We start from the raw sequence: 16,788 nt of genomic DNA, 5'->3' as shown, positions 1-16,788 counted from the left end.
ACTAATTAATTGCTCCAGTAGCTGGAAAATACTTTGAAAATTTTGTGTGAAGAGCTTCTTTACAATTTTTTTTTTTTTACATTTTAAAATAATTCTGTAAGAATTCAGTTCTTACAGAATTCAATTATAGCATATTTAAGAAAATACCGATTCTCTAAAAAGTGCTTAATCCACATCACTCAAAGATTTTTATAACCACAATATTCTAACTTCATCCTATATTTTAAAAAATTCATAGTATAACATCCATCAAAGTATTATAAATCGTTTTTACCTACCTCCTCAAAGAGCTACTGAACATTACCCAAAGGCTCTGTTCATAAGTAATACTGCTTGATTTACAAAATTATTTCTCAAGGAAAAGTTCAAAAGGTGGTTATGTGGATATTCGAACAATACCAGAAAACCCCCTGCTTACTTATTCCTGTAATTAATGAGTCTGGTTTGCCCAAATGTTAAATTATGAAACCACGCTGTGTAAAATGCACCTATTACAATTAAAACCAGGGTAAACCCATATTTATTTACTAGCACTGTTAAAACATTACACAAAACACATTCAAGTGGCAAGTAATTATAATGCAAGCCCTTGCATGGCAATCCAAATTTATTGAACTACTGATGCTAAGTTATACAAAATTGCACCACTTTAATTAAGGCTTTTAGTTTACATTTGGCCACCTCAAAGTAGTTGTAACATTAGGTTGGTCAATTTAAATACTGTGGCTCCCTGTTGGATAGACACACAATCTTTACATCCAAACATTAATGCATACAAAGCAACAGGGCATTGTTAAATAAAACAGCAACAGTTACTGCAAATTAGGCCTTGTGACCAATTACATTTGATTAAAATTAGCTTCCCACATTCACATCCACGCATACTTGGTCCCATGTTTAAATCTCAACAAACATTCCATGTGAAACGATTCACTAACAGGCAAAAATACTAAACCTGTATATTGATAGCTCTGCAAATACAATACACTTATGCATGAGCAAGCAAGGGATTCACAGTGAGAATCTACAGCTGCAGAAGCCTGCAAATGATTTACAAAAATTGTTAAATCATTAAAAAATTGTTTGAAAATATACACTTCTTGTTGTAGACCCCCACTGTACACACGACTATAAACATTGTTCCCTATGTAAACAAAAAAAGGAAACATATAATAAGAGATTTGAAAAGTCTGGACATTTCCTTCCCAACAGATATTAAAGGCAACGTCTTTAATCTAAGACATTATACTGAAAGGACTATCATATTTTAAAGACAAGATCACTGTCTCCATAGGTTTTTTAAAAATTAAAAAAACTATATAGCTGTGTTAATCAAAGCGCTTATTTTGTACAATAATAATGACCTTGAATTTCTTAAAAAAAATTACAATAAGCTACAAGTATCAAAGAAGCGAAGTTATCTGGAGTAGTCTATATAGGAGCTCTTTGGACTTTCTTTTATTATGCTAAAATAGTGGTGCTTTTAGGATTTACATTATTGTACTCTCCAATACAAAGTATGGGGCATGTTAAAGTATACAGTACACCATTTTCATACATGTACAACATTGGTGGATGAAGAATGTCTCTTAGCAGTAATACTGGATGTAGCCTCTGGTTTTACCAGCTGCGTACTCTAGGACTATTATATAAGTAAAAATCTCTCTTGTGATACTGGAAAGTGATTAGAATGTGCAAACTGATATAGTAGCTTTCATCCGCCTCTTAAAGGGTACCACCACAGGAAAGTCCATTTAAGATGTTGGTAGGTTTAACAAAGTTGGAATGCTGGCACTGTTGAATTGGGCAACAGTTCTTCAGACCTGTCAAAAGGAAAAAAATTAATTAAAAACATGGGCTGGAAAAAGAAAAGACCCAAAAGGAAACAGTTAAGAAAACAGTCTTAAAAGTGTTAGAAATGAATATAATCTAGGCTCTTGTTCTAGGCATTAGTGGCAACGTACCACAATTAATGGCAGACCTTTTATCTTTTCATTCCAAAAGATGAAGTCTATTCTGTTGCCCTCTTGAAAGTCAGTTAAATGCAAATCTTAGGAACAGAAAGGGAAAGTACCTTTGTGCACATTTTTGTGCATTACCTTCCAAGGATTAAAAGAAAAAAATCACATTAAAATTGTTAGTCAAGTCAACCTTACTAGAATTAGGATTAAAAAGTCAGATAGCAATATTAACAAAATGAGTGATCCTGTGTTTACACAATCGTAGTGTAATCCTAGAATTAGATCGTAAGTATAGAATGCACATCTAACCAGTTTCTTTCTAGTATCAGATAATCAAGTTCTTCCTTACTCTTTCAATAAGAGTGGCTAAAAAGCTCGTTCAGAGAAGCAGACAAATAGAATTTATTTCATGATGGTGTTTTACAGATTTACAATCACATTATATACTTTCTAATTCCACATTTAAACATTCTATTAAGACTGATGTCAGAAAAAGCTGGTATTATACTAAAATCACATGTAAAGTTTTTAAAAAAGTAAACTTAGAACTGTTACATATGTACTTTGAATAATTTTCTACATACATGCCTGCACTAAAAAAATGTTTCCTATTTTATTTTCCTGGTGATCACACTTGTTACAAGCTCTGAAGAGTTGTTAATATAGACGTGGCTGATGAAATAATTTTCACAAATGCCTAGAACTTTAGGTCCTCATTCTGAGTCTGAATGAGGTTTGCAATCAAGTTTTCTAAATCCTAGCAGACTTGCAAATTAAAAAAGACAGATGGAAGTGTGTGAGCTCAAGCACATGTGTGCTGCTAAGAATGGGCACGTGGTCAGGAATTACAGGATATCAGAATGAGATGATATATCACTAAACAGAAAGCCCTAGACGGAAGGTGGGAATAAAAACTCTAAAAAGATACAGAATCAGAGTGCTATGGCAGCACTGAGTCAATTAACATAGGAAGAAACAAGAGTCAGGAATATCAAAGGTTCTTAAGAATAAATAAACAGTTTAACAATAGACAGTTTAATGACAGCTGAAGAGGAAACCATTATCATTGGCAAACAGCAGCTAATAGTTGAGTGTTAAGTATGTGCCAGGCAATGAGAGAGATCTGTGCAGCAAACCCCCATGGTACACGTTTTCCTATGTAACAAACCTGCACATCCTGCACATGTACCCTGGAACTTAAAAGTTGAAGGGGAAAAAAAAAGTGACTGGCGCATGATGAACATCTCAGGGGTGGGGGTGGTGTGTGTGTGTGTGTGTGTGTTTTAGGGATGGGGTTGGCTGGGCATGCTGGCTCACACCTGTAATCCCACCACTTTGGGAGGCCAAGGTGGGCAGATCAAGAGATTGAGACCATCCTGGCCAACAATGGTTAAACACCATCTCTACTAAAAATACACAAAAATTAGCCGGGCATGGTGGCACATGCCTGTAATCCCAGCCACTCGGGAGGCTGAGGCAGGAGAACTGCTTGAACCCAGGAGGCAGAGGTTGCAGTGAGCCGAGATTGCACCACTGCACTCCAGCATGGTGACAGAGCAAGACTCTTTCTCAAAAATAAATAAATACATATAAATAAATAAATAAAATTAAGGATGGGGTCTAGCTATGTTACCTAAACTGATCTTTGACTCCTTGTCTCTAGCAATCCTGCCTCAGCCTCCCAAAGTTCTAGGAATATAGGCATGAACCACTGTACCTGGCCATGTTAGGGATTTTTATTAGCAACACCACCCTGTATTTATCTTAATACAGAATTTATGTTTTGCAATTAACTGTCTTTCTCGTTCAGTATACCTGAATTAGCTTAAAGTAATTAAGAGTCAAGGAGAGAAGGCTGGTCTTGTTCACCACTGTATTGCCAGCACCAACCAGTATACAGAATGAACTTATTTAGAATATTCACTTAGTCAGGTGTGGTGGCTCATGCCTGTAATCCCAGCACTTTGGGAGGCCAAGGTGGGTGGATCACTTGAGGTCAGGAGTTCGAGACTAGCCTGACCAACATGGAGAAACCCCGTCTCTACTAAAATACAAAAATTAGCCAGGCATGGTGGCACATGCCTGTGATCCCAGCTACTTGGGAGGCTGAGGCAGAAGAATTGCTTGAACCTGTGAGGCAGAGGTTGCAGTGAGCTGAGATTGTGCCACTGCACTCCAGCCTGGGTAACAGAGTGAAACTCCATCTCAAAAACAACAAAAAAAAGAATACTTTACTCATGATGATAGGTAAATAATTATTTTAATTAATAAGATAGCATACTAACTCATGGATATCTTATAAAATAAACCATTTATTTTCAGAACCAACAAAAGAATTCTATACTTGCTTTCATGACAGAGTGCCCTTAATAAGGTTGAGTGATTAAAAGTTAGAAGTAAGATAAGTGAACATACCTGGCTCAGAGCTACAATGCATTTAGTATATTAAAGCAGCTGACATGATGACTTTTTGCGAGCCTTCCCAGGCACTGGAGTTTTTCTGTTAATTTGCCGCACTAGGTCATAAAAGATCTGCAAATACATTAATTTGTTTTAATTTACAGGAGGAGGGAGGGAGTGCATTGGGGAGTTATACATGATATAAATGATGAATTGATGGGTGCTGACGAGTTGATGGGTGCAGCACACCAACATGGCATAAGTTTACATATGTAACAAACCTGCACGTTATGCACATGTACCCTAGAACTTAAAATATAATAAAAAAAAAAAAAGTAAGATAAATAATTTACAGGAGGAACACCTCCCCACCAAAATTAAAAAAGTAATTTGAAAAAAACAGAAATTTCTATGGATATAAATTAATCCCCAGAATTGTTCAGCTAAGGAATGAGAATAAAATCAGGTGTTGTAACTGCCAAGCTCAAATTTTTTGGGGAGTATTAATATTGTGCTCCTTAAAATACTTAATTGAAGGAGCTGCAGAGACCTTAACTTAGTTCAATTAGAACATTTACCATCACACAATGAAAAAATCCTTTTAAAAACTGTAAGTTTTTGCTCTACAACATGACTTGGAGCCTTTCAAGAACCATGCATGCCTTCTGGCATTTTAGTCTCTATTTTTTTATAACATCCTTCATATACCCTGAAGTCTTAATCTGTCTTCCCTATCCCTGTATTTTCTGTCCAGTCTTCCTTTTTCATGGTACATATCAATGTACAAATATTTAATAGAGACTGAAATAGTATTGTTGTTTACATACTACATGGATACATTTAACATAAGAGGTTCTTTTTTTTTTGTCCTGTAACATCATTATGTACCCTGAGTACATATTAAGTTGGGGTTAAGACATTTTCTGTTCATCTTCAATGTTGTACTTCAAATAAAGAGCCACTGTAAGTATATTTGACCATACCTCATTAACATTTATTTTTGATTTTGCAGAAGATTCTAAGAATGCACAGTTGTTCCATTGTCTTGCTAGATTTTGACCTTGTTCCTTTCCTACAACTCTTTCATCTTCCAAGTCACACTTATTACCAACAAGAATCATTGGAACCTAAAAATACATTTGTGAGAGTAAAAATAAATAAGTAAACATGCTATATGAATTGAAATAAAAAGAATTCTAAGAGTCAAATCTAAGAATTACTTTTCATATAATGCCACAGAAAAAAATTAATAATGTGTAATAAAATTTACAGCCTTAATTTAATCTGTAACATAAACATAAGTAGTAACTTTGATGTCAATTATCTCCACTGCCTTCTCTTTCCATGGAGATGTCAAACGGTAACTCCAAAGGGAAGAAGAGAGAGAAAGAAAGAAAACTCTCATATGTTAAGTAAAAAGAACACAACCTAGTCAATGTAGACATAAATAAGACACTTTTACATAAAATTTTGAGAAAACAAGCTATGATCCTGTTATGAGAGATGGGGGAAAAACCTTAAAATTTTATCATAATGGACTTATAACTAATTATAGTAAGCAAAACATAAACTTTTAAAAAGGAAGTACAAAAGGGTGTTACTGTGAAAATCCAATATATTTCAGCATTTTAAAATGTTTCTCTAAAGGGTGTGAATCAACTTCAAGTTTTCTGGTTTCCTGACGTGCATTTATTAAACTCAGCATTCTCAGTTGCACAACACGAAAAGGAGAAATTTGGAAGGCCCCCAAAGCAGAATTTTTGATTTCTCAAAGTCTTGTATTAAAAAACCCAATCAAGGCCGGGCACAGTGGCTCACGCTTGTAATCCCAGCACTCTGGGAGGCTGAGGCGGGTGGATCACCTGAGGTCAGGAGCTGGAGACCAGCTGGGCCAACAGGGCAAAACCCTGTCTCTACTAAAAATACAAAAATTAGCCGGGTGTGGTGGCACACGTCTGTAATCCCAGCTACTTGGGAGGCTGACACAGGAGAATTGCTTGAACTTGGGAGGCAGAGGTTGCAGTGAGCCGAGATTGTGCCACTGCACTCCAGCCTGGGCGACAGGGCAAGACTCCGTCTCAAAACAAAACAAAACAAAACAAAACAAAACAAAACAAAAAAACCCACTCAAACTTAATTTACTTAACATCAAGACCACTTATTAAACGGATTTACAAATTAAAAAATGTTCCCTGAGGTTGCTGTAATTATGTAGGGTCCCCCCAAATTCCCTTGTTTCAGAAGTCCAGAAAAGAACAGTATTTACCATGGGTATCTCCCAGCTCTCACAATATTTGCTATAATTAAACTGCAGTACAACGAGTCTTATTTATTTATTTTGAGACAGGGTCTCACTCTGTCACCCTGGTTGGAGTGCAGTGATGTGATCTCGGCTCACTGCCAACCTCCACCTCCCAGGCTTAAGCAACTGTCCTATCTCAGCCTCCCAAGTAGCTGGGACCACAGGCACGCGCCACCACGCTGGCTAATTTTTTTTTTTTTTAATTTCTGGTAGAGGTGGGGTCTTGCTGTGTTGCCCAGGGAGGTCTTGAACTCCTGAGCTCAGGGGATCTACCCGCCTTTGCCTCCCAAAGTGCTGGGATTAGAGGTGTGAGCTACCATGCCCAACCTAGTTCTTACGTATCCAGATCAGCATCACCAACACCACCCTGAAACTTGTTAAAAATGCAATGACCTACTGAATCAGAAGCTCTGAGATCTCAGCCCAGCAATCTGTTTTAACTGGTCCTACAGGTGATTCTGATGCAAAATCGATTTTGAGAACCACTGCTGTATTTAGTGTGATGAGGAATTAAACTCCATTATGGTAGACTCTGAAGGGGCACCTAAATTAGTAATGTTAGAATCTAATGTATTTGTTGCCTTTCTTTAAAAACTATTATTATTGGCTGGGCACAGTGGCTCATGCCTGTAATCCCAGCACTTTGGGAGGCCGAGGTGGGTGGATCACCTGAGGTCAGGAGACCATCCTGACCAACATGGTGAAACCCCGTCTCTACTAAAAACACAAAAATTAGCCAGGTATGATGGCATGCGCCTTCATCCCAGCTACTCAGGAGGCTGAGGCAGGAGAACTGCTTGAACCCAGTAAGGTGGATGATGCAGTGAGCCCAGATTGCGCCACTGCACTCCAGCCTGGTGACAGAGTGAAACTCTATCTCAAAAAATAAAAATAAAAAAAAGGCTGGGGACAGTGGATCACGCCTGTAATCCCAGCACTTTGGGAGGCTGAGGCGGGTGGATCACAACGTCAGGAGATCGAGACCATCCTGGCTACATGGTGAAACCCCGCCTCTACTAAAAATACAAAAAATTAGCCGGGCGTGGTGGCGGGTGCCTGTAGTCCCAACTACTCCCAGGAGGCTGTGGCAGCAGAATGGCGGGAACCCGGGAGGCGGAGCTATCACGCCACCGCACTCCAGCCTGGGCGACAGAGCGAGACTATGTCTCAAAGAAAAAATTAAAAAAAAAAAAAAAAAAAAGGAAGGGTATAACATTTAATTTTCACAGGATAATGGCAAAGAAGGAAATTTCTCACTTTCCACATGATATATATTTGAAAACATGTATGGGTATTTTTGCCTTTCAAGGAAAAGTATACAAAACCAACATCCCCTCCCCACCAAAATACATGAGCTTTAAAATGAATTTAAATTTAGACTTATACAATTATAATCAGAGTTTTGAAATAAAATATATTTATTAGGAAGTCAGCTTACATCATCAGTGTCTTTAACTCGAAGAATCTGTTCTCTCAGGTCTTGTAAATCGTTAAATGTGGACTGTGCTGTGATGGAATAAACTAACGCAAATCCTTGTCCATTTTTCATGTACAAATCCCTCATTGCTGTAAATTGTTCCTACAATAGAAAGAAAGGAACGTTAAAAAACAAGAATGTTTTGACAGTTATTTTTACAATTTCGAAGTCTATAATTATAGCTCAATGAAGAATATTGTAGTATTATGTAACTTTGTTAAAATTACAATCTATGACAAGATACTACTGGAAAAACTGGCATTTTAGTTCCTGTTTTTTGAGATGGAGTCTTGCTCTGTCACCAGGCTGGAGTGCAGTGGCGTGATCTCAGCTCACTGCAACCTCTGCCTCCCGGGTTCAAGTGATTCCCCTGCCTCAGCCTCTCGAGTAGCTGGGACTATAGGTGGGTGCCACCACGCCCGGCTATTGTATTTTGGTAGAGACGGAGTTTCACCATATTGGCCAGGATGGTCTCCATCTCCTGACCTCATGATCTGCCCATCTCGGCCTCCCAAAGTGCTAGGATTACAGGTGTGAGCCATCACACCCGGCCAGAAATAGGTTTCTTATTTAAACATCATACACCAAAGTAGATTTATATATAAAAAATATACTCAAATGGAACAGAAATATCCCACCCCCAAAAGTTACTAAAGGCAGCTTTTAAAATACATCATAATGTGTAAGAGCACCCCAGCTGTATCAGCCAAGTTAATCTATACAGCTATGACTCAAATGCTGTAGTTCTGTAGAGCTCCATCAGCACGATCTAGACCATCCCATTTTCCCATACTACTTTTTCTTCGCTAGACTGAGAGCATTCGAAGGTAAGAACACAGTGCCTGACGTGTATCAGGTATTCAAACATTAGCTGAATGAATACCATACACCAAGAACAAATCTTCCCTTCCTCTTCACATACCTACAAATCTAGTTTGTCTATAAATACCTTGAAGGAGAACAGATACCAATCAAAATATTTCTTTTTCTTTTGAGATGGAGACTTGCTCTGTCACCCAAGCTGGAGTGCAGTGATGCGTTATCAGCTCACTGCAAGCAACCTCTACCTCCAGGGTTCAAGTGATTCTCCTGCCTCAGCCTCCGGAGTAGCTGGGACTACAGGCGCCTGCCACTGCATCTGGCTAATTTTTGTATTTTAATAGAGACGGGGTTTCACCATGTTGGCCAGGCTGGTCTTGGAACTCCTGACCTCAGGTGATCCGCCCACTTTGGCTTCCCAAAGTGCTGAGATTACAAGGCGTGAGCCATCGCACCCAGCCTCAATCAAAATATTTCACACAGCTGCTGAGGAATGAATGTATGCCTGTATTATTTGAAATATGGTAATATATTGTTTTAAAAGTACTAGTGAGACTGAAAATTTTCCTTCTAACACATTTTCTAAACTTTTAAATGACCCACTGCAATTACAAAAAGTGCAATATACTTTTTTTTGTTTTGTTTTTGAGACGGAGTCTTGCTTTGTTGCCCAGGCTGCCCACTGCAGTGGCGCGATCTTGGCTTACTGTGACCTTCGTCTCCTGGGTTCAAGCTATTCTCCTGCCTCAGCCTCCCGAGTAACTGGGATTACAGGTGTGTACCACCACACCCGGCTAATTTTTTTATATTTTTAGTAGATACAGGGTTTCACTGTGTTGGCCAGGCTGGTCTCGAACTCCTCACCTTAAGTGATCCACCCACCTTGGCCTCCCAAAGTGCTGGGATTACAGGCGTGAGCTACTGCACCCGGCCAATATAAAACTAAGGATTCAACAGAACAACAACAACAACAAAAAGATTTAAAGTTTAGCAACTAGTACTCTTATTTTTTTTTTGAGACACAGTCTTGCTCTGTCACCCAGGCTGGAGTGCAGTGGCACAGTCTCCACAGTCTTGGCTCACTGCAACCTCTTGTCTCCTGGGTTCAAGAGATTCTCCTGCCTCAGCCTCCTGAGTAGCTGGGATTACAGGAATGTTCCACCATGCCTGGCTGATTTTTATATTTTTAGTAAAGACGGGGTTTAGCCATGTTGGCCAGGCTGGTCTCGAACTCCTGACCTCAAGTGATCTGGCAACCTTGGCGTCCCAAAGTGCTGGGATCAGAGGTGTGAGCCACTACGACCAGCTGCAAGCAGTACTTTTAAATAAGCTTAACTAATATTTGTCTATAGAGTACTAGCGTTTATGAAGTCAATACTGTATAAACGGTGCATATACTTTGATATTTAGTTTTACCTACCGTTCCTGCAGTATCCAAGATTTCAAGCATACACTGTTGTGCATCTACTTCAACTTGCTGGTAGAAAAATTAAAATACATGTTCATTTTTTAAATGTAAGACCTTAATATACACAAAGCAGCTAATATATCAAAAATAAGATACACAGATTATAACAACTTTACAAACTAGTATCAAGCAATACTTCAACAAAGCAGGAGGAAAAATAGCTAAGTAATCAAGATTCAAAGACTCCCAAATTGTAATCGGGTTCAAAAGCCACGTGTTCTCAAGTCAGCACAGGGAAGGAAACCTACAAGATCCAGTCTCAATATGATCTCTCAGCACTTAATTCTAGAGAAAAAATAGTTTCAAAATAGCTCAAATAAATAATCAAAACCAGCAACAATTCCAACAATATCATAAGTAATTCTGTCTATCTCAATTCTCCCATGATACTTTCGATATACCTCATTTCTCTAGGTAACTATATGCCCTCACCATACTGGAACAAGATTTCTGGTATTAAGGAAGCAGAGCCACAGCTATTAAATAAATTGCACATATATCCCTGTTACCCCTTTCCATCTAATATTTCCTAGGGAAAAATAGGTATTTAGAATTAGATGTAGAAAGAAAAGAGTATTACTGTCTCACAGCTGGGGTGCAAAAAAGTTTCCAGTTTTTTTGGTAGACTGTGGACATAGAGGGAGGAACGGAAACACAGTATTTGTACAACAGCAGGGCCAGGTTAGTTGCTTCATAAAAGCTGGGAAATACCTCTTTCCCTACTATGTTAAAAATGTCTACACATTGTTTTATTGTCACATAATGTTAGTGGACACAGGAATTCACCTTACTATAGGCTGAGCATTCCTAATCTAAAAACCCAAAAATTGCAATGTTCCAAATCCAAAACTTTTTAAGCCATGTGTGGAACATCACGCTACAAGTGGAAAATTCCACAAATGAGCTCACGTGACCAGTCACAGTCAAAATGCAGCCAAAACTTTGCTTCATGCGTAAGAATATTAAAAATATTACATAAGATTATGTGTATAAGGTGTATATGAAACCATGAATTGTTTAGACATGGGTCCCATTCTATTTCATTATGTATATACAAATATTTTAAAATCAGAAAATAATCTGAAATCTGAAAACACTTCTGGTCCCAGGTATTTCGGATAAGGGATATTCAACCCGTATTGTGAGTGGTGGCACTTTCTCAAGAGGTTAGTAAGTAGAAAGCTTAGGAAGACTTGTGTCCACCTATTTCTAGGTTAAAAAGAAGGGAGCCTGAGAGTAATCAGTCTTGCTAGGTAGGGAATAGGAAGTAACATGGGGCTACTACTTGAAATGGATGGCCTGCTTTAAAGTTTGTGTGTCAAATTACAACTTTAGGGTCAGGATAAACTTAAAATTTTGTGAATACGTGAGAGTATGAGGGTTTATGATCCTCTTAAACTGGTAAATATGCAATGCCAGAAAGTAATTGTAAACTTTTCCCACTAATTTTATAAATTAACTCTGCCTCCATCCTACTTTGTATAAAACGTTCAATAATTATACAGCTAAAATATTTATATTAAAATCAAAAGCAAAAGGCCTTCCAAAGTAATATATACCTTTCTATAAGAATCTTCTATCGTAGGATCATATTTTTCTACAAAAATTCCTTGAACAAACTGTACAGTCTGAAAAAAAAATTAAGAAACCATTATACTTCTAAAGAAAAGAGTACATTCAATCTTTAAATGGTAAACTGATTTCACACAGGGAGTTACACCATCGGTGAAAAAAACCACAGCCAATACTACATTTGAATGTATACATTTGGTAAGAAAATTACCTCAGAAAGCTGTTTTTTTTATTTTTAAATAAATAATCACTATGCTCCTTATTGGGTAATTCTAAATTTAGAGATCATATATTTAAAAATTTTAAATGTCTCTTGTTTCAGTCTTTTATTTTTTTTCTTTGAGACACAGTCTTGCTCTGTCTCCCACACTGGAGTGCAGTGACACAATCTTGGCTCACTGCAACCTCTGCCTCCTGGGTTCAGGCCATTCTCCCACATCAGCCTCCCAAGTAGCTGGGATTACAGGCATGCACCACCACATCTGGCTAATTTTTGTATTTTTAGTAGAGATGGGGTTTCACTATATTGGCCAGGCTGCTTTAGAACTCCTGACCTCAGGTAATCTGCCTGCCTCGGCCTCTGAAAGTGTTGGGATTACAGGTGTGAGCCACCATGCCAGTGTTGTTTCAGTCTTAAGAGCTTAAATTTGATTTTTAAATTAGAAATTGACTAATTGTTATGTATACACACATACATGCACAATCAACTGACCTCCCCATCACTTTGGATACAAATTGAAAAAGCAGTTCATTTCACATCATATATACTTCTCAGTTTGTTCCAAGCATGTTAATTCTCAGCTAGGTGGCCTTTCTAAGTGGCCAAGACGCTTTATCTTATGAGTGAGGCAGAAGGTCAATCTATTTGCTTGTGAGGCTTTGCTAAGCTCTGAACTATTCATCAAATTATTTTCCCTACGTTTTTCCCCTTTCCTAACCCTCATTACCAAGTTATTCTTGCTACACCATTCCTTGATGCAGAAAACATGGCCATTAAAATAATGTAAAACTGGACAGTCAAATGTAATATTTGAAGAAGACTTTTTATAAGCTTTGATATGTTCTAACATAAAATGTATAGGGTAAGACTATTTATAAGAAGAAAGAGCAAGCCAGACATGGTGATTTATGCCTGTAATTCCAGCACTTTGGGAGGCAAAGGTGGATTACTTGAGGCCAGGAGTTTAAGACCAGCCTGAGCAATACAGCAAGACACCATCTCTACAAAAAACTTTGGCAAAAATTAGTCTGGCATGATGGCACATGCCTGTAGTCCCAAGCATTCAGGAGGCTGAGATCACTTGAGCCCTAGCCTGTGATCAACAGAGTGAGACCCTGTCTGAAAAAAAATAAAAATAAAAAGACCAAAACTTATTCTTACCTGGCTCTGAAATGCAAATGCAAAAAGACACATATTTGTATGCTCTCAATCTCTGTGCTTAGCTCAAATTGTATTCCAGCATAATTCGTGTCATTCTGGAGTCAATGTTCCAGAGAGAATATGATCCACCCAGATATAATTAAAAGTTGAGTAAAATTACAAGAAAAATATCACATTGCTTCTAAAGTCATTAAGGGATTTTATCTTAACAAAGACTTATCAAAACCTAAAACTCAACAGAAAAATAACATCTTGGAGTGAAAGGCTTAAGTAAAGTAAGAATGACTTACCAAAGCAGACTTTCCAACACCTCCTGAGCCAAGAACGACTAGCTTATACTCACGCATGATGCAGGCTTGTCAAAATCTAGTACCTTATTAAAGAAAAAAAAAAAAGAATTCTAAGTAAAGTTTTGTATTCCTGTGCTTTTCACAGAAATAAAACATTCAGGAAAATAGATTTATTTAAAATGATTACTATACAACACAAATACGGAGCACCCTATAAGCAGACTTACTAAAAGATGCTCAGAGATAGAAGAAAACTACAGAATTACAGACATGACTTTCAGCCCAATCCAGGATAGAGCACAGGTCTGAAAAGAAATCTAACCTATTACCTGTTTTGTTACATCAAGTTTTACTGAAACACAGCTATATCCACTCATTTGTGTATTGTCTGTGGTTTCTTCTGTGCTGTAACAGCAAAGTAGTTACAGCAGAGCCTAAATATTTACATATCTGGCCAAGCCCTGGCATACATAAATGGTAAATATAAATATGTTGGTAGAAGCAGCAGCAGACCAAATATTTATTCCTAAAGTGGGGGACGTACAGACAACCTGAAAATGGTCTAGAATCAGAGGCAGAACTGAATGAGTCCCCAGACTGAAAACGTCTACTTAGAATGTTTAGTATGATAAAATAATAGAAATAAAGGAGCCACCAGAACAGGTTTTAAAACTTCCAATCAAGAAATGACAGTTTTTTGGGTCACGGTTAACAAAGCTACTATAACTGGTTTAAATGATTTTAATCAACCAATAAACATTTGCCTTGGAGGATACGCTTCTACAAACTAACCAATTAGTGAGGGTTCCTTACTTCTGAAACTCAGGCAATCAAAAATGGCCTGTTAAACAGATACATTCCAAAGCCAACCAATCAACAACCGTCTCATTTGAGTGACAGTGCTTCTATAGCTAACATTAACCTGCTCCTGTCTTTGAAAGTCTGTCAACCATTGAACTTCCTAATTCCCCAAAATCCTGTAAGATCAGCAGTCTAGCAAGGTTGGGGAAATTCAAAAAAGAGCAGAAAATCTGACCAGGACAGCTTAGGTAATCAAGAACTCGGCCAGACGTGGTGGCTCACGTCTGTAATCCCAGCACTTTGGGAAACTGAGGCAGGCGGATCACTTGATATCAGGAGTTCAAGAGCCAGCCTGGCCAACATAGCAAAACCCTCTTTTTGGTGGGGGGGGGGGGCGGCACTTTTTTCACCATTGTTGCCAGGATGGGTCTCGATCCTCTTGACCTCATGATCCACCCGCCTCGGCTCCAAAGTGCTAGGATTAAAGGTGTGAGCCTCACACCCAGCTGCAAAACCCTGTTTCTACAAAAAAAAAAAAAAAAAAAAAGACAAAAATTAGCTGAGTGTGGGTGGCACATGCTTGGTAATCCCAACCTGGCTCCAAAGCCTGAGGCTGAAAATTTGCTTGAACCTGGGAGGTGGAGGTTGCAGTGAGCCGAGATCACGCCACTGGGCTCCAGCATGGGCAACGAACGCAGTGAGATTCTGTCTCAAAAAAAAAAAAAAAAAAAGATTTAACAGGATACAAAATAAAAACTGATTTAAGGACATTTTCAAAAGTATTCTGGCACACACCCAATAGCTAAGGTAAAGAGATGGCCTTTTTGTATATGGGTTCAGGTCTGAAATAGGAAACTTAAAATGGAAAATTGGTAATATGAAAAAATCTACAATGGTTGAGATTTTCAGTCTTACAAACAAGCTAGAAAAAACTAAATAAAAGGGTCTTTGTTTTCGAATAAATGAAAGCCTACAGATGAAGCTACTTGTACAAACAGAGCCATAGGAGGAAATGATGTTGCATGTTCACTAAGAAATGGAAGTACAATAACCCCAAATCTGTTCAATATTGCTGCTCCAAGGGTAATATGAGCATCCAATTCTCCACCCTTTCTCCACTGGGGGTGGGAGTGGGACTGACTACATATAGTCACAGGAAAACTTTTGGGGGTGATGGAAGTGTTCTAAAAACTGGTTGTAGTGGGCTGGACTACGCCTGTAATCCCAGCACTTTGGGAGGCCAAGGTGGGCAGATCATGAGGTCAGGAGTTTGTGACCAGCCTGGACAATACGGTGAAACCCCACTTCTACTAAAAGTACAAAAAATTAGCAGGGCGTGGTAGTGGGCACCTGTCATCCCAGCTATTCCAGAGGCTGAGGCAGAAGAATCGCGTGAACCTGAGAGGCAGAGGTTGCAGTAAGCCGAGATCACGCCACTGCACTCCAGCCCTGGCAAGAGTGGGGGACTCCATCTCAAAAAAAAAAAAAAACCACAAAACAAAACACGCCAAAAACCGGTTGCAGTGATGGCTGCGCAACTGCGCAACTATATATATTCACTAAAACCTCCAAACATAACACAACTAACCGAAACAACATAAAAACTACAATTTTAAAATACTGAATATAAAAACTATACATTTATCAGAGGTGATTTTCTAAGAGACGTATGCCTTTATTTTCTTATTTCACAAAAGTGGCTGAGTTGGCTGTGGGAGTTACACTTCTTTAGTGAGATGACTGGGACTCTTTTTCCCAGCTGCTTCATTTATCCATGAATGAGCATTATTATTTGTTGCTAGAATGAGTCAGGTTAATCCATATTATTGTATCTATCAGTAATTTGCTCCTATTATTATTGATTAAAATATACCATATGAATACATGACATTTTCTTTACCCATTCACACCAGCTGATGAAAATTTGGATTGTTTCCAGTTGGAGATGTTATCAGGGTATTTTTGTTACCTTAAAGAGCAAAACAAAACAAAAAAAGCCCCAAAAGTACAATAGTCAAGATTTGAATCAGTATTTTTTCAAATCTGTGCTTTCTACTACACCAGTCTTGAAAACATTGTTTAAAAGATTTTTTTTAAGACTGAAATAACAAACAGATTTTTATTGTGAATGCCAACTTCGACTGACTGGCAACAGCCATTGTCCTGTTTTTAGGATGGTGTGGTTTCATCTAGTTTTGCAGAAAAGACAACTCTGCTCAATAAGCAACGAAACTGGCTTGTAGTGCTGGTAGGGACTGGGAAAGAGTTGTAGCACCTGTATCTGCGTAGTGTATTTGTGATCTCTAGGCATAACCTT

At 38.2% G+C, this 16,788-nt stretch overlaps 1 protein-coding gene across 1 annotated transcript; it reads right to left on the bottom strand.

The window, feature by feature from the left end:
* Positions 1-491: 491 nt before the first annotated feature.
* Positions 492-15,133, bottom strand: RAP1B (RAP1B, member of RAS oncogene family). Its single transcript, XM_017876193.1, has 8 exons — positions 15,103-15,133; positions 13,671-13,753; positions 11,987-12,055; positions 10,380-10,436; positions 8,102-8,242; positions 5,345-5,488; positions 4,377-4,493; positions 492-1,823 (listed from the first exon to the last, which is right to left on the bottom strand). The coding sequence occupies exons 2-7, from the start codon at positions 13,725-13,727 to the stop codon at positions 4,407-4,409; spliced, it is 555 nt and encodes a 184-aa protein (XP_017731682.1). The 5' UTR covers positions 13,728-13,753; positions 15,103-15,133; the 3' UTR covers positions 492-1,823; positions 4,377-4,406.
* Between the last annotated feature and the right edge of the window lie 1,655 nt (positions 15,134-16,788).

This window comes from Rhinopithecus bieti, unplaced genomic scaffold (assembly GCF_001698545.2).
Source record: "Rhinopithecus bieti isolate Rb0 unplaced genomic scaffold, ASM169854v2 scaffold_9919, whole genome shotgun sequence".
In the NCBI taxonomy this organism is placed as follows: Eukaryota; Metazoa; Chordata; class Mammalia; order Primates; family Cercopithecidae; genus Rhinopithecus; species Rhinopithecus bieti.
The sequence above is the reverse complement of the archived record's forward strand: the minus strand, read 5'-3'. Positions and strand labels throughout refer to the sequence as shown.

What these genes read in the sequence shown, in the direction of transcription:
- RAP1B (XM_017876193.1), bottom strand. Translation starts at nt 13,727, where the DNA reads ATGCGTGAGTATAAGCTAGTCGTTCTTGGCTCAGGAGGTGTTGGAAAG. An exon ending in GAGTTAAAGACACTGATGAT is followed by an intron (nt 5,489 to 8,101) that starts GTAAGCTGACTT and finishes ATGTATTTTTAG; the next exon opens with GTTCCAATGATTCTTGTTGG. An exon ending in CAAAAATAAATGTTAATGAG is followed by an intron (nt 4,494 to 5,344) that starts GTATGGTCAAAT and finishes ATGTATTTGCAG; the next exon opens with ATCTTTTATGACCTAGTGCG.